This window comes from Coturnix japonica, chromosome 6 (genome assembly GCF_001577835.2).
Source record: "Coturnix japonica isolate 7356 chromosome 6, Coturnix japonica 2.1, whole genome shotgun sequence".
NCBI lineage: Eukaryota > Metazoa > Chordata > Aves > Galliformes > Phasianidae > Coturnix > Coturnix japonica.
In genome coordinates this window covers 14631024-14652565 of record NC_029521.1, presented here as the reverse complement: position 1 = coordinate 14652565, position 21542 = coordinate 14631024, and the positions used below count along the sequence as shown (strand labels likewise).

Here is a 21542-nt window from a genome sequence, read left to right as displayed (position 1 = left end):
TGTGGTGTATGGCAATACCAGGGCTCCTTGTGATGCATGGTGAGAAGGTTCTTCCGAGACAGATGCTGCCTTTTGAGGTTTCTCCAGTCATTTTCCCAGCACTGATGCCAGTGAGGTTCACATTTCTAAATTCTACATCTGAATAAACAATAATCCCAAGAAAAAGGCTGACCCATTTCTTATTAATACAGAGTAAAACTAGCGGCTGGAAGCAAAGACCCAGTTCATCTCATATCAAAGCAAATGGGAAGACTTTACTGATGCCATTGGAAATTGGATCAAGACCCAGAGGAAGATCCATTTCCCAGCTAGATGGCAGTAGGGCCTAGCTAAGAGAAAAGTGTAGTAATGGAAGGGCTGAGTCAATGCCTCAAAGTCAAAAAAAGATGCCAGGAGTAAGAGACTGAAAACACTGTAAGCCTCTCTGGCATTTCTTATCATTGCTTACAGAGGAAATAGTGACATTTCAAACCAAGCGACATGTTTCTCTAATAGTTGTGTATATCTTTTGGCAGTAGTTGAGGTTTCTGTGAACCCCTGTTCTCATTCACTCCAGCTTGGTGACTGCAAGCTGTCAATGAGGTGCCTCTGTATCTCATTTTGAAATGAAGCAGTTCAATCTGGCTTTAGCATCTACTCTTTCTAAATACCTGCAGCAGTCACCCCACTTAGATTCAACCTCGCAATCATCACCAGCCCTGGAATTTGAGATTTTTGGAGCAGTAAAGTTAAATGCAGAAACAATCAAGCAGACATCTAAGACTGTGACATTTCACAAAGATTCCCTGACAGTAAGAGCAGCTCTCTGTGTCTGTCTTTAATACATCTTGGATTTGATATTTGAAGGGTAAGAATCATTGTGCAACTCCCTGCTATTGGCCAAGAGCCCACATATCTCCTTAGAAATCAAAAAAGGTACCAGACAATCCTGGAGGTGTGGGATCTCAGTAACATGACACAGCTGCAAACTCCTTAGAGAAGAGCCTTCATTCTGCCATCCTGGGTATCTGCCTCAGGGAGATGTCACAATCCTGCCTCATAGCAACCTCACAAGGGACCCCTGGCAGTTGTTGAACACCCCTGCCCAGGAGCTGACTCCCTGAGCTCACAGTGGCTTTAAAGAACATTGACAGACACTACCACAGCAGAGCTGTGCCCTGAAGTTAGAAGGTCCAAGGTAAGGTTTTGCACAGCCTGTAACCTGCACTCCCCCTGGGCAACCGGCCCTCTGGTGCTGAGGGCTCTGGGCACTCCTAGCTGAGATGAGGATTAAGAAAGCAAGGCAAGAAGTCCAATGCAGGTATTCCTTTCATGCTCATGCTGGATATATAGACCCTCTCAGTACTTCCCAAAGCTTCTGAGCTTTTGAGTCTTGTTGCAATTTCTTAACTGCGGGGTTTAATCCCACATAGAAAAGCACATCTATTTTCCCAGCATTCTGGGAATGGCTCTTCCCTAAAGAAGGCAGAGACAGCAGCACTTTTCTTCTTTCTGCTCCATTGGGCCAGCTTTGCTGCAAAGATGATGCTTTGTGAGGAATGCAGTTCTGCAGAGACAGGTGAAGGACCAAAGTGCTCCTGAATCCTGGCTCCTTAAAACGTATCAATCCCTGTGCTGGCTGGGTATGGAGAGCAGGGTGGGAGAGATAGAGAAGCCCCTGTCTGAGCACACTCCCTCCCCCCAGGTCCTGTTTTCTGCAGCTGGCGCTGCATTAGACAGCAGCACAGATGATTAAGAAGAGGAGAGATAATTATGTGTCAAGATGATGTAGCAGAACTCCCAAGTTGGACAGAAGGAGCCAGAGGTGGGCTCAGCGATGGCCGATGACAGCCAGGTGTGTTCCTCATGGGGAAGCAGGGGACCAACGTACCAAATGTGCTGGCTGGCCTGGGAAGAATGTGGCACTGAGAGCGAGTTAGATCTGAGCATGTGAATGGCAGCACAACCTTCTGGTGTGTCAGCCATTTCTAACAGCTTTGTATCGTCAGCAAACTTGCTGAGGGTGGACTCTATTGATCTAGATTGTTGCTCTGTAGTTCCGTAATACCCTATTGATAGCTAAAAGGGTGAGAACTGGGTGAGCCAGAGGAACTACTTCAAAAATAGCAGTGCTCTGATTCTGTAGTCTTAACCAGTATATAGGAAGAAAAGGGAGAGAGAGGACAGATAGATGGATAAATGAATAGACAATATGAAAATGTTTCAGATGGCTCCCTGTATCTTCAGCCGTGTCAGACTCTGGGGACCTTTACAAAACTACTCTTATTAAAGACAGCTCTTTCTCTCCATAGCAGGCCACAAATGGACTTCTCTGTAGACCCAAATTCTCATTTGGGATTTGTGTTCTAGAGAGACTAGTGTTGTAACAATCCCAGCATTATTAATCTTGGCCTCTGACAATATCTGTAGTATTTGACAGCATTACTGGCAATAATATCTGCAGTGCTGACAATGGCAGAGATAATATCCCCCAGTATTATTGGCATTAGCAGGGATCATATCTACAGCCTGTTATTGGCGGGAGCAGACGTAATGTGTCCAGTATTATTAGTATCAGTAGTAATAAAACCCACAGGCTTGTTAGTATGATCAGTGCTAATATCAGCAGTAGGTTTGTGGGAGAGGAGGGGATGGAGTGATTGCTCCTGTAAATGGCAGTAATACTCCGGCTGTTTGCAGTAAAGGAATCCCTGGTGGGGATGGGGGAGCTAACCTCGGAAGGCAGAAGTTCCTCCTTCCCTCTCTTCACCTGTCACTTGGACGATCACAGTGATTTACACTGAAATAAGTGAGGCAGGGCTGTGTCAGCGCAGGGGAACAGTGAAGGGTCATCGCTATTTTGGCAAGTCAGTTACAGGTGTATCGTTGCAGGTGATTAACCGAACAGTTCCAAATGGGGCTGCATGCTGCAGGCTGTGGCACTGAGCTGCTCAGAATGAGGTATTGCATGCAGCTGTAGGAGGATTCACACTGCTGGCCATGTAGCTGAGAATAGGCAGCATCACTGCGGTGCTATGTGTTGCTTTGGTACTGCATGCATAATTTTCTGACTCTTACTATCACAGCATCCTCTGCTGAGGAGCATTATGTTGTTACAGGTGGCTTTCTCTTCTCTCACTCCCAACAAGACTCTGACTACAGAGCAAGGTTTGATAGCAATTAGTTTAAGGGATTTCCAGCTTGTCCATGATGCCTGTATTCCTACTGGGAAGGCAGAAATGCCTCCATTAGTGGAGTGCAGAGCAAGTAGAGCTGCTACAGTCCCAGACCAGAAAATGGTCTTTTAGATGCTGCACCAGAACACACTGTCTTGAAGAAAATGTTGAACTCCATAATTTCAGTGAAAGGTAGTGCGAAGTGATGTACAGGTGTTTGCAGAGGTCTCAGGCTTTGAGCAGCTACACAGCAGCTGAGTGTGCCACTGCAAGTATTATCCCATTTGTGCTGCTCATGGCAGCAATGATTGTATCACTTGGAAGATGAGGCTGTGACATTTCAGGTGACTTCATGTCATTGTCAGTGCCATCGATACATCTTTGCAGGCAGTGTGACTGTGGTTATCATGTTGTGGGTTTCTGACACTAATGATAAGTGCATTGCGGCTTGTATGCTGCCCTGCTGCACTCCAGGCCATCACGCTCTGCAAGGAGGCAGTGGTGAGGCAGGACACCTGTATCACTGTGCAAGCAGTGCTGTTTCCTTGAGGTGACTCGGTGCCTCATGGCCGGCTGTGCTGTACTGTCATTGCCATCAGGCAGTTGCTGCTGCAGTTGATATCATTCGTTGAGTGGTGACAGACTGTCATCTGATCTTGACTGAAGTCAACAGGGGTACGTCAGCACGGTGCTGTCTTGAGCACTTTATGTTTTCATGGAATATGATCGTGTTGCTCCGTAACATACTGGGGTTGTTTCAGGACAGACAGCATGCTTACATTGTCATCCGCAGTGCAATGGTCTTCTACCAGCAGTGCAGTGGTATGAGGGACCTTAATTATCCTGGAGGGAAATGCATTTGTTGTCCTGTGCTGCCTTTGCATGTTTGCAAGGCACTGCACCTGATTGTATCCTGACATCTGATGTACATTCATCTCAGGGCAATAGGTGGATTTCTGTTCTCCCACCACCACTGCATTGTTGAAGACAACAGAATGTGCTTGGACCCTTGCAGGTGACACAACAGCATTGCTGTGGCATGGCTGCATTGTTTCGTGCTGTGATTTCTTGTTGCCACAACTGATGTGTTTGCACTATTCCATATTATTGCCTTATTGCAAGTCCACAGTAGTCTTAGTGACACCAGAGACACATGCAGTCATGCTACCTCTGTCACCAGCTCCCCATTCTGATCACCAAACACAGCTGCAGGGAGTGCACCCAGCAGTTCATGGCTGTACACACAGAGTGAGAAATCTCTGGGCTGTGTCAGTCCAATAGCACCTTCCCCCTGCTCTGCCCAGGACACTGCAGTATCACACCATGTGGCCAAGTTCCCAATGGCTATCCGATTGCACTGATGGTGTATCGCAGCAGACAGCAGTGGTTACAGGGGACTTCCAGGCACTGCTCCTGCTCCTACACACCCCACAGTAGGCAGCACTCCTCTCATTCCAGATGAAGATGTAAATCAAGGGGCAGTTTATTCTCAGCAGCCCCTCACCTCTTCCTCTTAAGGATCTTTGCTGGTGAGCCTCTAGGAGAACACAAGGCAGGTACCTCCCTGATGAGCTGCAGGATGGACAGCAAAGGGAGAGGATGTGTGGAGAAAGCGAGCTGGGGAGACTGGATAAAGGAGATGACAATGCATAAGCAGCACGGCATAGTCAGAAAGGTGGGTTGCTGCATCACAAAGCTGGAGTCTGCCTGTAACAGAGAGGGACAGATGTCTGTCTGTGTGCTCACAGCCTGGCAGTTCTGAGGGTGCGTGGCTCAAGAAGGGGGGAGTTAACAGCTTGCATCACAGGCAGCCGTTTGGACAGGTTGCTCTGCTTCTGAAGCTGACACCGCTGCTTAGTTTGGCATGGTTTGGCACTATCTGAAGACAAGCTGGTTTGGCTTCAGCTGTGTTTGTGTGCGTCTCTGCTTGTGTATTTGTGTACCTCGGAATGCACGCCTGTTTGTTTTCTATATCTCTGTGTTAGGGTGACTGCTCTCCACTTATTAGTGTTTATTGTACCTAGATGAGCGGCAGGGTAGACCTTTAACTTTTTGCATGCACCCAGAGACCTGGAAAATGTGTATGTTAAGCTGTATATAATATTGCCTAGTAGGGTTTGCATAGTGTGGATCATCTGGATGTCTGGGCATGTATGGCTCAGCATTAGTGCTATGTATTTCTAGGAATGCCAGGTATTTGTATTCACATGTTAAGCATATATGTGAATGTTGTATGTATCTATGTATGTATATTCTCTGTGTATCTGTTGATATATAGTTGGAGTATGACTGTATCTTTGTGGCTGCCAGACACAAATAAGCAGCCTGTTAGTGCTGTGCCCCTCTGTACAGACTATGTACATTACTACTACATAGTCTGTACAGAGGGTACATTCGCAATGGGGTTAAATATTTGTGTGCATGTTTTATATGCATATATTGGCTGTTGTTGCCTGTGAGAAGGTTGTCTATTTCTGTAAATAGTTTGTATTTGTTTACATGATTTAATTTTGCATATGTGAATTTAAGTAATTAAGGAGTTCCAGGCTTCCATCTAGTTAGTGTATGTACGTTGTTGTAAGTTGTTTGTTTATTGAGAAATTACATTTAATTGACACGTACTGCATTAGTGCTTCCTTGTGTCTCAGTCTGCATTCTTGCATTTTCAAACGTTACTGGCTGTGTTTTCTGAGTCTTACTTATGCATAGAGCTTTCCTTGAAGTTTATTTGTGTGAGTGCCCTGAATGCACGCTTATCTGACTGCTTATTTATGTGTGTTTAGTTTGCGGCTGGATCTTCCCCTGCGTTTTTGACTCACTGCTGGGAGGGGCTGTTGCAGCTGATGTCAGTAGAAATCAGGCAGCAACAGCTCCTCCCGGTGTCTCTGAGCACCCCATGTGCCCACCTGTGCAGAGGCTGCTCCTTGGCTGTGCCAGTGCCTGTCTCTCTTGCAATCTGTCCCCTAGGTCTGCCTGCATTCGGGGGGCAGATGCTGCACTGGCTCATTGACATAACGACTACAGGAAGTCACTGCCTGGATCTGTATAGATCTCAGGGCACAGTGGGTGACAGAATAAACCCCAAAAGGGATAGAATAGGTAGAAATGTGGAAGCAAATGGTGCTTCTAGGTGATTGTTGGTGATGTGGCAAGGGAATACAAGGCTAGTATAGCAGGGGATCAGCATGCCATGCCAGTGGGAGCTGGTGATGGTGCTATTACTGAGTCAAGTGACATGGCAATGAGACTCAAGGGCAATACTGCTACAGAACCAAGGTGATGTAGCACTAAGGTGCAGTGGGGATCAAAGTGCCGTGCTGATGGCCTAGGCCGATCTGTCAGAACAGTGAGAGCTGGGAAACCCCTTTCAAGAATCAGTTAAAAAGGCAAAAGAGAACAGGAGGAGCAGAGTAGAAAAGATCTGAGGTAACCCCAAGGACATGCAGGGTGTCTGCAGAAGGCAGGTAGCCAGCAGTGTGGGACGTGCTCCATCTCCATGAGATTGGCTGCATCCTGGTACCAAAGGATAGAGCAGCGGCTGTTTGCATCATAGTGATGGAGAGCAGGAATAACTCAGTGATGACATCAGGTGACGGACATATCCCGTGATGGTAGCCATGGAGTGTGTGGGCAGGGGCACTATTCCCAGCTGCTGGAAAAACAAAGAACCTAACGGGCAGTAAAACAAAAACAAAGGAGACTTGGAAGCACCTGACAGCCCTAATTCATCACAGCTCAAGATTTTTTTCCCCCCTCATGTTCCCATTATATTTGTTTGTAAAAGTGGAAATCAATTTTGAAGGTAATTTTCTGGAAAGAATGGAAGGGAGGTGGGAGGACCGAATAAGGCAGAGATGGCAAGAGGAAAAAAAAATTTAGGCCAGGCACAGCCCAGGGGCAGCTCTTGGCAAGGTGAAAGAAAATTGCATATTCAATCTCCATCCATGAATCTCCCTTGCTGCTGCCCGCCTCCTGCTCGAAAACAATGAAGGCTTTCTCCCCTACGCTGCACAACGCCTGAGTATCAGCACTCACTTTAACTTCAGGGTCATTAATTCACCTGATTATTGCAGGAGAGGAGAGGGTTGCAGGGGCATCCGTTCTAAAGAGCCCTCCCTTAGCTCATCCTTTGATTAGTTTGGGGTGGGGGGAGCTGAGATAATGTGTTGTCTTGGACTCAGTTTAGAATGGGAGGGGTTGAAGAGGGGGTGGAAGGAGGTAGCGGAAGAACGGGAAAGATATGGCCCGGGTTGTTGTGGAAGGGAGGGTCGGAAACAGTCACCCTCACATCCCTCTGCTGTGGTGTTATTGCAAATTAAAAGTAGCATGTTCCACTCCGCAGCTATCTTTCAGGGAGGGGAGGGGCATGGGTATATGTCGGCACGGGGATGAGGGGGATCTTATCATTGCTTCTTCAGCAGCCCAGCATAGTGTCACCCTGTGAGGTGACATTTGAATTTACAATTCCGCTGAGAAAAGCCATTAATTCACAAATTAACATTTCTCCCTCTCTCTCTAGCTCTCTCTCTCTCTCCTTCTCTCTCTCTCTCTATCTCACATGGATGTGCAAGCAATTGAAAAGACAAAGGAAATAGCCTTAAGGAAGAGACTTTACTGCTACTCTGTGCAGAGATTGCTACTACTGCTTCTAGATAGATAAACCAATTACCTGAGCTGCTCTGTTCATGGCAGCCTGCTATTACCTCTCTTTGTAGAGCTGACTCCATTGCTGGATTACACCATGTGTATCTCATTAATGTAAACCAGCACGATACTGGGTACTGTCCCTGACTCTTATTGCCAAAGCCCGTTGCTCTGTACCAGGAGAGCGAACTGGGAGAGGAGTGGGGATGGAGCTGAAGGCAGCGCGGCATATGTCTAAGGACAGGGACAGGCTGCATAGAGCCTGCCTGGAACTGAGCTCAGAGGAGGTGGGAGCTTCCCATCCTCAGAGCAGTGAGGATGGGTTAGCCCTAATCTCTTCTGAGACTTTGCACAAGAGGCCTCTCTATTGGCACCAGGCACAGGCAGCTCCACTCTCAGCACTGCCCTGACTTCCCTCCAGGTGTACTTGTGCAGGACATTGTATGGTGCAGCTGTGGAGTGTGAGCACAGACGCTGCATGTACGGAGATGCAGATGTAGCTGCACACAGGGGCTGACTGGCTCACAGAGACATGTGGTAAACGTCATTGTGCAAAGCCAAAACCAGCATTTGGGGTTCTGAACAGAGAAGGCCAGATTTCTCTGCAATGAAATCCACTCTGTGCTGATTGTGGAGACATTCTTGTCAGAGACAGCTGCTGGGAACTAGTCCCATATCACCTCCAGTCCTATTCCAATTTAGTCCAGTGCTCTTTCTTATGTGCTTATTTCAGCTCTCAGATGTAAGCTGACGCTGCCTGGCCCATGTCTGTGTTGTCTGCATCTGTGGGGCAGGTCCTCACCTGGTTCTCCCCACCTGCTGCACTGAGGCTTCTTCTACTGCTCCCTGTCTGGCTCCGGGCTATGGCGCTGTGAGTCTCTGGGTGTTCCTGCAGGGACACAACAGCTGCCTGCCCTGCTCTGCCTGGTGACACAGTGGGATGTGTCCTAGCAGCACAGCTTACATGGAGACTTGGACAGCAGTCTTTGCTAACAAAGCAGTCTACCTATTTAAACCGAATAGAAATCTTCTCCAACAGGCTTTTCACCCCATAAGGGCCTGACAGTCGCTATTCAAGCCACTCTTCTAACTTTTATGAAAGGCAGAAACTTGCGGGAGGAGTGAAGAATAAATGGAACAGAACAACTGCTTCTGGAAGCCCAGTCCCCATGTGCCTTGTGGAGCATGTGCCTCTCCTTGGCACTGCTGTGGCTCCTTAAATCTTCCTAAAACCTTAGCCTCTTAACAAGAGCATCTGCCTCGCTGCCATTCTCTGTGCCCCACACGGTGCGCAGCACATGGCCGGGGAGCAGCATCCCGCAGCAGGCGCTGGAAGACAGATCGCAATCAGCAGAGGCATCGGCAGGCAGTGCCAGTAATTCAAACCATCCTGACCGTTCAGTGAACCCGAACCTGCTGACCTTGACAGCACGAGACAACAGCGGCCTCAGGAATCCCAACCTTTGCAGAGGCGTTGGCGGAGGACGGCTCGTGCTCTCTTCCGTTCTCTCCCTCTCTCCCCATTCGCATCACAGCAGCCAAAGGGCACAACAGGAAATCTTCTGTGCGCCAATTAGCTCCTAATTTGGCTATCTTTGCGCTCCCAAGTCTGCATCAGTGCAATATTAAGCATCACTTGCTGTTTATAGATGGAAATCATTCCCAAAGAGGAGTGTCTTCTCTCAGTAAAGGAAAACACTAAGCACCTTGTTCTCAGCCAGGGCCAGAGAGGACCCCTCCTCCTCCCAGAACGAGGCTGCTGCTGTTTGAAAGGGAAGCTGGAGCTCTTTGCTTCCCTCAGTGATAGCATCAGATCCTCCAGACTTGTTTCCCTGGATCCCAGGGGGAAGCAACAAGATCTCACCTACTGATTAGCTCATGAGAATTCTGGCTGGGCAGAGGAGGGCAAGGAGGTGACAAGAGCAGGGCAGAGAGGCAGAAAAACTATGTGATTTATTTTGCCACAAGAAAAATGCAGTTTGTGAACATGTTAAGAGCCTTTCAGGGAATACTGGATTTCCTCCAGCTACCTCTGTGGCTGCCAGGCATGCCTGCCACAAACAGCATTTTGTGTTGGCCCGCAGAGGCTAGGGTAAGCCCTAAGACCTTGCACAGGGAGCACAGCTCCAATAGCAATAGATGATCTGGTAGGAACAGTTAGACTTACCCAGCCAGTTAGACATGGCCACCTTCCATAATTCTTGAGGGTGGTCCTCCCACTCATCAATAGGTGTTAAATGCATTTAATGCCAATTTAATGCCTTTTAAAATGTCAGTTTTGTCAAGGGGCCTAAAAATAATTCCTTGGGGCACATTTCTCCTTTGCTTTTGCTTCATCCACTGAGACATCTTGCAAGTTAGATCCCATCAGGTTCAAGGTACAAAGTCCTCTTCCCACACAGCAGCACAGTGCCTGACCGGGAGCTAGGTCTTGCATATCACATCTGCATTTCCAGATGCACTTCTTTCTTTCACTGGTTCTGCCTTTGTTGAGAGCTCAGCAGTGTTACTCTGCTTTTAAGTTAGGGGCCTGCACTAGGACAGGCTCAGGAGGCATCTGATCAAACCTTAATGAGGTGGTTACTGTGTATGAAATGTCCATAAATTCTTGAGGTCCTTCCAGCCCTCTCTTAGATGCATTAGAAAAGGCTGTTAGAAAGGACAGGCACATTTCCATGTCTGGTTTCCCAAAGGAGCTGTTGTTTTTTTCACTTTGGCTTTTGGCATCTAATGCATGATAAGGTAGATGTTGAGCACAGGAGTTGACCTTGCATGCAGATCAGATCTATTCTAGGTTTTGGGTGAACTTTACTTAATCCCAGTGAACTAGAAAACAAACCAACCACTGCCTTAAAGACACCTATGGCTCTCCTCTGTACAGCCTCAGCCTGAGAAACTGATTGCTACCAATGACTGGGTCCCCTCTTACAGTTTGGAACACATCTCCAATATAAACATTACATAGATCACATCACCAAAGGATTTTTCATATATAATTCAAAATAATAATGATTTATAGGTATTACAGGAATGAGCACATTCAGAAAAAGAATGTGCAGGATGCCAATCCATGCTGATTGCAGCATATTGCAGGCCTGTAGCTCTTTCATTGTGTGGCATTTTGTAATTACCCATCCTATATAATACATTGTTTATTAACCTTCTCATTCTGAAGATCTCATTTACTACTGAAATGTGGCTGACTCGGATGGACTGTGGCAGATGTTGAACAATACAGAGCATCAACACTGAAATTTTGCTGTGCCATGTCCAAATGAAACCACAGGAGAATTAAGATATGCTGTGGGTAATCACTCAGGCTGGATTTTGTTCAGGACAGCCAGGTTAATGTCTGTACTCTTACAAAAAATGCCATGGGAATTTTAATGACTCTGAGTGATTGGAGCCTTTGTTTTATGGCACATCAAAAATGGCAGCTCTAAAAACACTCCGCTTGAGCACTGGTTTAGTGCTGAGTCAGAAGAGCTTCCACTAACATGATTCATTGGCATCTGGCTCAGGGGTAGGCATGGCCTTCTTTGACTTGAGAGGTTAAAGTAAAAGCGTGTGTGAAGGGAAAATAAGAATGTAGAATGAAAGGAAAGGAGAGTCTGGAGCAAGAGAGACAAAACAAGATGAGGGAGGGATTCAAAAGCATGTTGGTGGGGATCAGCCCAATGGAACCAAGCAGACTAAGAAGGAATTTGTATTTTCTAGACTGTGCTTTAGAGACACTAATGGACTTATCCAGGTCTGCTGAGTTCTAGCACTGGTGGCCTCTCTCTCTTAGGTGCCAGTGGGCCCCACTAGGCTCTCATGGGCCTCCAGGCCATGGGCAGTGGGGTTGGCAGGAACAGCTCAGCCCATGTTCCCTCCCTTGTCTCTAGCGGTTCTGATGGCAGTGTTGATTTGCATGTCAGGCAAAGCACTGCTTGTGAAAAAAAACCTTCCAGTGTGGCAGTGTCAGCGCTCGCTGTTGTTCGACAGTGTAAAATTAAATTAATAAAGCCCCCAACACAGGAAAACATAACAGGAAATTAATGGCCTTTACTGTCGCTCTGATGCAGTCATTTGCAACCCTGCTTTCCGCACCAAAGACTTCATAAATGCAAGCAGTTTCTCTAAACAAGCATAGTTAGGGCTGCATGCGATGTAATTTTTTGCGTCGCTTCTGTCCTTTGGAGCTAACAAAAGGCACCTGGTTTTATGTGCTCACTAAGGGGGGGATCCTGATGAGAGGGAGCTCCCCAACAAATGGCTTAGGAAGATGAGAGGAGGTAGCAAAGGCAGCCAACGTACACTAGCAGTGCTAAGCACATCTCAGCCCTGGCAGAGGGAATCGCAGGGCTCCCAGTGCCTGCCTCCCTGTCACAGCTCTCCCTGTGCCTCTGCACTAACAGCAGCGTGCTGGGCACCACAGCAGTATAAATCAGAGTAACCCTTCTGATAACTTTCAGGATGTGTAAATCAGTATAACCACTGAGTGCAGGAGACTTAAAGATTTACACTAACTTGGGGATCTGGCTGGCTGTGTGATAGTGTTGCTTGCTCCTCCGCCAACATAAACAAAGCAGATGTACTGGCTCCTGCAGGCAGCTGCATTTCTATCTGGCTAGCAGTTAAGCCTAGTAGTGCTAGCGAGAGATATTGGACCCACACTCTGTCCTTCATTACAATGGTATAAATCCCCAGTGACTCCTCTGAGGTAAGGGAATTGTTGTAGATTTACAGCAGCCTAAGAGCAGAATATGTGCCTTCACCTCCAGAATACCCTAAGGTCACAAAGCTGTGGTGACGGCTTGCACAGAAAGCACCAGCTTTGGCTCCCTGGGCTAGCCCACCTCATCTGCACACCCATACATGCTGTCATGCATGCTGTACATGAGTCCAAAGCAGCTGTTTGCAGACTAACACCTGGAAAGGCCTTTACTGAGGCACTCAGTAAAGCTGGATGTGCTGATTATGCTATTATGTAAAGCTAAGTCTGCACAGACTTAGTTTCCCAGGGCCACATTTGCAATCACGCATTCAGATGCTGTAGTAAATACATATGATTTTCATATGCACACACACACTCACTTCCTTAAATGCACATTTGCATGCTCCCTTGATAATCCTAGACAGATCTGAGTACACACTTCATTACACATTTGCACACACAATTCATTTCATTTACATTCTCATTGAGCATTGCTGTTTTGCTCATGTGAGCCCTGCATTAATGCTGCACTGCCCACCTCTGTTCCTCCCAATGCCTCCATCCCATGCAGCCCCATGCTGCCCAGCCCTGGCACACACCTCACTCCCTCACAAGCATGCAATCTGCCCTGTGCCAGCAGCCTTGCTTGCTCACAATTCCTCACCTGACCTACACTCTAATTTAAAAACATAAAATCCCTTTGTTTCTGAGCCTCTCCCCCCTAAGCCTGTGTACATAACAAATGCAATATCATGCATTTGCATACTAAGATTTGGGCTTGTGGATTCCCTTGAGCCAAATGGACACATCAGCCTAAACAAATGCAGAGCTCGTGAAATCTGATCCACTTCCCTGAGGTGACAGTTCTCCAGCACATCTTCCAGCATCCCGTTTCTGCAGGGTATTGTCCATAACTTGAACTCTTCCCATGTCTTTCACTGCCACAGTGTGGATCTCTGATAATATTCCTTCCCCCTCAAGCTGCTGGATCTAGCCAGCCCCTTCCATGCTCTGCTGTCTCTGTCCAGCACTCACTTGGGATCTCTTCCACCTGATTTTGAGCTATCCTTCTCCTCAATAGATCATTTATGGCAATCAAGCACAATTCTTGCAGCACTAAGTCCTGAAACATGGAAATGACCTGTCTAGAAAAGGTGCCTTCTTGCACCCCACTAGAAAAAGCACAACAGCCAGACTGTCCCAGTTTGCCCAAAGCAGGACACATCGGCCATGTGCAAATGTGTGATGTGCTCCCTCAGATGAGGCTCCTGTCCCTGCTGTCCCCCTTCAGCCCTGCTCAGACAGGGTGCCCTGCTCCCTGGCAGCTGCCACCAGGCCAAGGCAGCATGAGGGGCTGCATGGGGCTGGCTGCCGTGAATGACAAGCACCGGCTATTGATCGCGTTCTGAACTCGGCCCAGCCGATAGAAGGTAATTAATGACTCCATTTGCCTCAGTACCGAGGAGAACAATTGAGTTTGAAACTGCAACAACTGGCAGCGCTGTGAAGGGCCCCCGGGGGATGGATGGGAGAGATGCCTGACAGGCCAGGCTGCGCTGGGACACGGGGCACATCAGAGGGGGAAAAAAGAGAAGGGAGATTGGATAAAGGGATGGAGCAGCCTCAACACAAAGCACAAAGGCATGGGAAGGAGCAGCTCTTGTAGCAACGTGGTAGCTACCAGAGAGTGGATCGGGGCTACCAGGCCACGTGCCATAGAGGGAGCAGAGATGTTGTACTCTACAGGAGAGGGCAGGGTCTGACTGTGGCAGGGAGTGCTGTTCTGACAGCTGGCTCTCGGCATTGCTGTGTCAGACAGATGCATTTCCCTCAGAGGCTTTGATGGTGAGATGGGTTCTGCTGTGTCCCCTGGCTGGCAGCAATCATATCTACCATATCACTTTTGTTGTGGCTGGGGCTTTATTGGGAGTGCTGCAGGACTCCGGCCCTGGCCAGAGCTTCACAGGGCACCCACAGACATGTTGCCAGGGCAGCAACTGCCCTGCCCCAAGAACTGAACTCAGTTTCCCTGCCTGCATGCCAGCTGTTCAGGTTGCCATAACCTTCTGGAGTGCTTCTGCTCTACAGAGGTGTTCCCATGCCAGCACTACTAGGAGCTCTTCTACATTTCTGGCAGGGATGATCCTGTCCAACCCTGAGCAAGGGTGCTTTCTGCATCCCCCAAGGCTAGAGGAGCGCTATTCGTATGTGATGGTGGCTTTGGGGCTTCCAGGCCTGGGAGCATCTCTTTGTTTGGAGCTTTCTAATGGGCTCAGTCCCTGTGTCAGATGTAGTTACAGGTTGCTCCTGTGTCCTCTGGCAGAGGATTTCCTTGTTACCTGTCAGGATACTTCTGTGACACCTGTGGAGCATTTCTGTGCCATGTCAAAGGTTTGTGCCGAGCACTGGCTCTGCACCTTCCCTCCATAGCCCCTTGGGAGGAGAGATGTTTCCTGTCAGGCATGCAAGGCCAGTCCTGATCATGCTGACAGCAGCTGTGTGCTACTGTGAGGAGCACAGTGACCGAGGCCATGGTTCGCCTCTCAAGCTGTTTGTTACAAGCCTCCCGATTTAACAGAGAGATGCCTGTGTCACAGTATCACAGAGGTTCCTATGCCAGTAAAAGGGGACTGGGAAAAGTGATGCCACTCCCCAGTGACAAAGCTAGTGCAGTTCCCTACTTTCAGGCTCATCCAGCAGCAGAAAACATGTATCACTACAGCACTCCTCCCAGAAGCTTCTTTGGCAGACCTCACCTCTTCCCCAAAGCCCTCTCTGTTCATTACTGCCACCTTTGCTCACACCCCTACAATTGCCAGCTCCCATAATTGGTGCATTGTGGTATCTGAGGCTTCTCCTGAAAATCCAGCTCACAGGGCCAAGCGCTTAGGTAAGAATAGAAGCTCTGATCTAAAAACAAAGATAGGTTTCTGCCCCTTGCAGTTTTAGATGAAAAAAATGAAAGCACAACCTCTACAGATTTTGACACCATAGAACAAATACAGGGGATTTACAGTCCTTTGGTTTTGAAGAAAATATAATGATCCGTGACTGTGAAAGTCTCGGCATTAACAACACAAGGCCTATAAATCTGTCCTGTGGCTTCATAACTAGAATCCTATATGCACAACTCATATTACTGCTCCGCAACATTTGGGATTTGTGTGCCCTATCACCATTAAGCCCAATATTACTGCAAGCTGTTTAGACAAGGTTCACCTCTAGGAAGCCCACAGTCCTCTATCAAACGTCTCTTCCTTCCCTTCTGTGGATTTTGAGGCTGACCTGCCTAAGCTACGACATGGTGCTCCCCATCTTCAGAGCTTCTCTTTCAACTTAACCATTGCCATTCTCCTTACAACTTTTTTACTCCCCTTATCTATTCTCTTGCGTTGATCATTCTGCTTCCTTATCTAACCCCCTTCTCCCCCCTTCTTCCTTTTCCATCATTCCCCACTGATTGTACAGGCCCCTTCTTATCAGCAGGTCCTCAATGAGCCAAATGCACAGATGTGCTCACACACACACACACACACACACACACAAACAAATAAATAAATAAATAAAAAGGTCAGTGAGCAGAGCAGCAATAACCCCTAAAACAGTACTATCAGAGGGACATGATTGATCAATTGAATTCCATAGCAGCTGAAAAATGTGGGATTAAGTAGTGTATTATACGCACAATGAGTTGAGGCATGATGTTCATTTCAAGTTCATTTCGCCAGCCCTCTGCCACCAGATCAGGCAATCAATAGGGGCAGCAGATATCATATATCACCTCTCTCCGTGCTAGGGAGAGAGCACCATAATCTCTCGCAAATTTAGAGTGACAGATTTGTCAAGATCTGAAGGGCCTCTGAATAAATGAAGGAAAAGAGACTCCTACAGCGACTTGGGAAAGCTGTAGTTTCAGCTGCTCCACACAAAGGCATGGTCCAAGCACAGAAAGGGACATGTGCACACAGGGCTCAGCAGGCAGACAGGGCTTGTAAATGCAATTGCATGTATGCACAAACCTGACCAAACATGCAGGGTAACCCGCTCAGGGTAAAATCTGGTTTACTGACAGGCAGCGCAAGCTCAATCACACCAAACGCCACGCATATTGTAGGGCTGCCATCCTTGGAAACCAAAAACGACCTAAACCAGCCACCTCACACAAATGGCTGCTCAAGCATGTACAGTGATGCAGAACCTAGATCATCTTAGAATACAGCCCACTGCAAAAACACCAATGTGTATTAATGGTGTGCACAATCATGCACACTAACTGACAAGTGGAAAAATCCTCAAAGCAAACAGCTTCACCAGCTGTGGACAGGTTAAGACAAGCTTTGACAGAGAAACATCCATTCTTTTCTGAGACTGGACATGGCAGTTCTGTGCCAGCTTTCCGCAGGCAGAACTAGAGAGCAGTGCCTACTGGAGTTAGGAGTGTGCCTCTGTAGGTACCCTCATCTTCCCGTCAGCTGTCCTTGCGAGAGAGACAGAGCGCGAGGTCGTGTGAACGCCCGTGCAGGCTGCGCTAACAGTGTAATCCAGCCAGCCAAGCCCTTGCTTTGTTTTTCTCTTAGACAAAAATATGTCGTTAACTCCAGATTTCAGAAATTTCCCTTGTGCAAATAAGACTGAAGAGAGGAGAAAATGTCAGGGATCAGAGCCAGTAAGCTTTGCTCTGGTTAGGAATGGAAAAGAAAGAGAGAAGGGGATGCTCGAGGGAAGGCTGCTGGCTGGGACAAATCAATATGTAATATTTTCTATGGTCTTGAGAGTGGTACTGTACTACGTTACTGTATATAATGTACTATTGATTATATCATATCATATAATCACCTATAAACGGATATATCTCATTGCCAGAAGGCAGCAGGCTCAGTTATTACTCTGGGCAACCAGATGGGCATTACCCATGCCAGGAAAATACCCATCTTAGCACTATCCGTGAGCTAAAAGTGGAGCAGCAGAGTGGCATGGTTCTGGCCATTGCACAGCGAATGCCACTCCAGGCTCGTGGGAACATTGCCTGGCCATGAGCACATTTGCAGTCACATGGAGGATGGAAAAGGTCTACACAGATCCCTCAATCACTTCCTTGCAAAGCAGAAGGTTTCAGAGATTCACAGAGTAGAAGATGCTGAAAGAGGCTAAAGTATGAGGCACAATGGTGAAAAAGCAAAAAGGTAATTGTAATGTAAGTGGGAGAGCCTGATATTTGTTTAGACAGCATTATCAGACAGTCAGGCTTATGTCTGATGAAACAGCAGGCAGATATTCTGCATGGAGGATGTGGAGATATATCAGCATGGGTGAGACAGAGGATTATAACCGGTCACAACAAAGTTAGACCGAGGGGTGATAGCACAAAGATACTCAGCACAGTTGGAGAAGATTATAATGAGCAGACTTGCCTCAGATGAGATGAAGGATTATGACAAAGGAAGACTCACCTTGGATGTGACAGATGCTAATAGCAAGAGACTCACTCACTTCAGATAAAAAGGGGTTATAACAGAGATAAATGCACTTCATTTGAATTGGGGGATAACAGGGGAAAAAAACAGGTGGGTGATATGATGGTTTATCACAGGGAAAGCTTCACTTTGGATGTGATTCACTCTGGGGCAGGACATTTATAATGGAGTCATCTCAGAGGGGATGAAGGGGCTCAAACAGATATGGGATGGCACAGCAGAAACTGAGACACCCGGAAGGTGACAGAGGCACTGCAGGGAGATTAGGTTATTCTGTTGCAGAGACAACGCTTCTACCAAAAAGGGGCTTTTTTTCCTAGGAGGAAAAAAGGGTTATAAGGAAGGGCAATTCCCAGTACAAAATACAATAAGCAATACAGTAATTTATTTTGGATAGAAAGGGGAGCTCTCATAGACAAAGATTCACGTGTTTTAGGAGGGAGTTTTGTAACTGAGATATGGGTTGTGATAGATTATGACCTAATGTGTAGAAGAATGGGACAGAGATCATAACAGAAAGTAATATATGTTGGATGGGACAGAGCGCTCCATAGCTTCTCTGCTGAAATGTGGAGTCGGGTACAGAATTATTCACATTATCCAAGGGGTTGAAAACCCCATATGGGATGTGACAGGCCATAATCAGACAAGAAGGAGGCTGTAACAGAGATACAGCTTATACTGGAACTGGGAAGTTACAACATGACTGCTCCCTTCCAGACTGCAGTAGAGGACTTTCTCCATTTTAGGTTTTCTCAGCCCCCTGCAGTGCTGGCCCATCCTCAGCACTCGAGATTTTCTGTGAACTGCCTCTCTGGTAGCCTCCTAGCGATGCTAATCGCTGTGCTTTGCTCCCATTTTATGCTCAGCAATGGAGATTTGGCAATTTTTAACACTGAAAATCAGTGGAACCGCAACTCATCTCTGAGCTGAGCACCATTCTCCACAGCCTCGCTCACACCGGGCAGGAGCATCCCACGGAGCAGGCCAGCAGCCAGAGCAGACAGAAGGGGCTTCCCAGCCCGCAGCCAGCCCCCTGGAGCAACACGCTCCGCGTGCAGTGCAGGGCCCCTCTCCTGCTGCTCGGCTCTTGCCCGCATCTGCTGCCGCCCCGTGCCAGGGCGCTGCTAACTCCCTGTTTTCTCTGTCTGTGCCCTGCAGATGTATCCGAGGGCTCCGTTCCCAACGGAGACTCCCAGAGCAGCGTGGACAGTTTGCGGAAGCACCTTCGTGGCGACACTTTCACCCAGCAGCAGCTGGAAGCTTTAGATCGAGTTTTTGAGCGTCCTTCTTACCCTGACGTCTTTCAAACATCAGAGCACATCAAATCTGAGCAGGTGAGGGCCTGGCCTGGCAATGTGGAGCCGTAGGCACCCATAGGGTGATGGCAGGGAGATTCCCTCACTGAAACCCCTCTCTCTTTCCTCACCCCTTTCTCTCACACTGCCCTGTCACTGCACATACATCATATTTACATTTTATTGCACTTTCCAGTTTCAAACGTATCATTGTACGGATGTATATGTGGACACAAACTGTCTCCCAGCCTGAACTTAACATCCATATGCACAGTGCTCTCCCTACCAGTCACCTACCAGACACACACACACACACTCTATGATTGCACAGCCACAAACCACGGCACGGCACAGGAGCTCCCACACTCTTGCATCACACAGCCAGCAGTGAGTTGCAAGCTTTATCAAGCTTGGAGCATTTTCTCTCTCGGCCCAAGGCTGAGACTTGACTCCCATCTCCAGCCCAGTTTTCTGTACTTCTGCGGCATTGCCCCCCTCTCCCTGCCTCCCCCGCTTCCCCAGCCTTTTATCCCAAAAGCTGTTTGTCTTAATAAAATGAAAATCAAAAGTCTTTTTAAACCGCCCCAAGCCATAAACCAACAAAGGAAGAGAAGGAGAGGTTGGCTGTGGACTCCCTTCATCCCAGAGTCCCTGGGTTTATTACAATGAATAACCTTTATTTACTTTCATTAGACTATTAAGCACCAGCACAGTCATTTTTCCCCATGAAACTCTGAGCAGGGCCCATAAAGCAAATCCGAAGCCTAATTGAGTTCATTTTAATTTCTCTCCGATCACAGCGAATTACTCTGGTGATAAATCAGGGGGCAGGCTCACCCCCAGTAGAAGGCCTAATTTGCAGCTAATTACAAAACTGATTTCTACAGGAAGATCAATACGAGAAGGAATTGGAAATGACGAGGCAGTCCTAGGCAGGCAGGGATGGGGCGGGGAGGGGGCAGCATGCAGGGAGCCCACTGCAGGAGGGGGAGACGTGGGGAGGGGGCTGGGGAAGCTCCTGGAAAAAAAACACAGCAGAAAGAGCAGAAAATCAGTTTTAATTTAACGTAATATTAATCAGAGCAACTTTTCCTGCTGTTCTGTAGCCTTCCCGGTTTCTCCAGCTCCCGCGTCTGGTCCGGAGGCTGCCACAATAAAAAGGCAATTACCAGAGCCTTTCGGACAGGACACCCTTTCAGATTCAATGGCTCTCCCCCTCCCACCCTTCTGTTAGCCATGTGGCTCCCCCCTCCCCAATTTCATACCCCAGTGCACAGAGTGACAGAGGCAGAGGATGAGGCTTCTTTGTTTGTTTTTAAAGAGCTAGGACAGGGGCAGCAGCACAGGGGACAGGGCTGGCTGCAAGGGGCCGGCACCGGCTGCTTCCTGCAGCCCCACATCCCAGTCATGCCACGGCCATCTTCTGCCCCAAGTGTCCTTGTCACCGGGGCAAACATCTCCCTTTTGTCGCCCCTGAGCTTGTATAGGTGGGTGCCCCCTCTGCCCACAGCACTGAACGAAGGCTTGGCCATGTCAGAGATGGAGGCAGATCCCATGCCCAGCCTGACCCATCACCGCCTCCACAGCAACATGCAGGAGGGTGGAATAGCTCATCAGAGGTCCCCCGCCTGCAACCCTCTTGTCACTTCATCTTCTCCATTTCCTCCTCCTCCTCCTCTTCCATCTGTGCAGGGGTTTGCATCTTTCCTCTTCCTCCCTCCCATCTGTACACTGCTCCCTTTCTCTCGGCGCATCAATAGCAAGCTGTCTTTCTCCTCTCTTCCCCAGGGTAATGAGTACTCCCTCCCAGCTCTGACCCCTGGTCTCGATGAAGTCAAATCAAGTCTATCCACCTCTGCTAACCCAGACCTGGGGACAAATGTGTCAGGACCCCAGACGTACCCTGTGGTGACCGGTAAGCTGCCTGACCAAACAGCAGAACCAAGCTTTTAATTTATTTCCCTCATCACCATTAGCTTCTGCTTTTTCTGCTAATACAAGATACCCCTCTCTGGCAAATCTGGACAGAGACAGAAAGACTGTGGAGGAAGTTAGGGGCCAAGGGAAGCTTGCAATTCAGCACTGGCAGTATGGGGTACACCTGGATGTGCCCAGGTGTGACTCATGGACAGGCATCCCCAAGAGTGAAGCAGGCACTTGTATATTCTGTGGCTTAGGGATGGCTGCTGGAGAAGCACAGCTATGTTTACATGTGCACTGTGACTTTTTCCTTTGTGTCTGTGAATGAGAGGTTCATAGTTCACCTATGCAT

The 21542-nt window shown here is 48.0% G+C and overlaps 1 protein-coding gene across 15 annotated transcripts in view; it reads left to right on the top strand.

Annotated features, from left to right (window-relative positions):
• The window catches only part of PAX2 (paired box 2), an 81271-nt gene that overhangs the window by 33602 nt on the left and 26127 nt on the right, over positions 1-21542 (top strand). For all 15 annotated transcript variants that reach the window (XM_015866838.2, XM_015866832.2, XM_015866842.2 and 12 more), the window contains 2 exons: positions 19134-19309; positions 21059-21185. In XM_015866838.2, coding sequence (XP_015722324.1) covers positions 19134-19309; positions 21059-21185 — 303 coding nt within the window. The remainder of the gene's footprint in view (positions 1-19133; positions 19310-21058; positions 21186-21542) is intronic.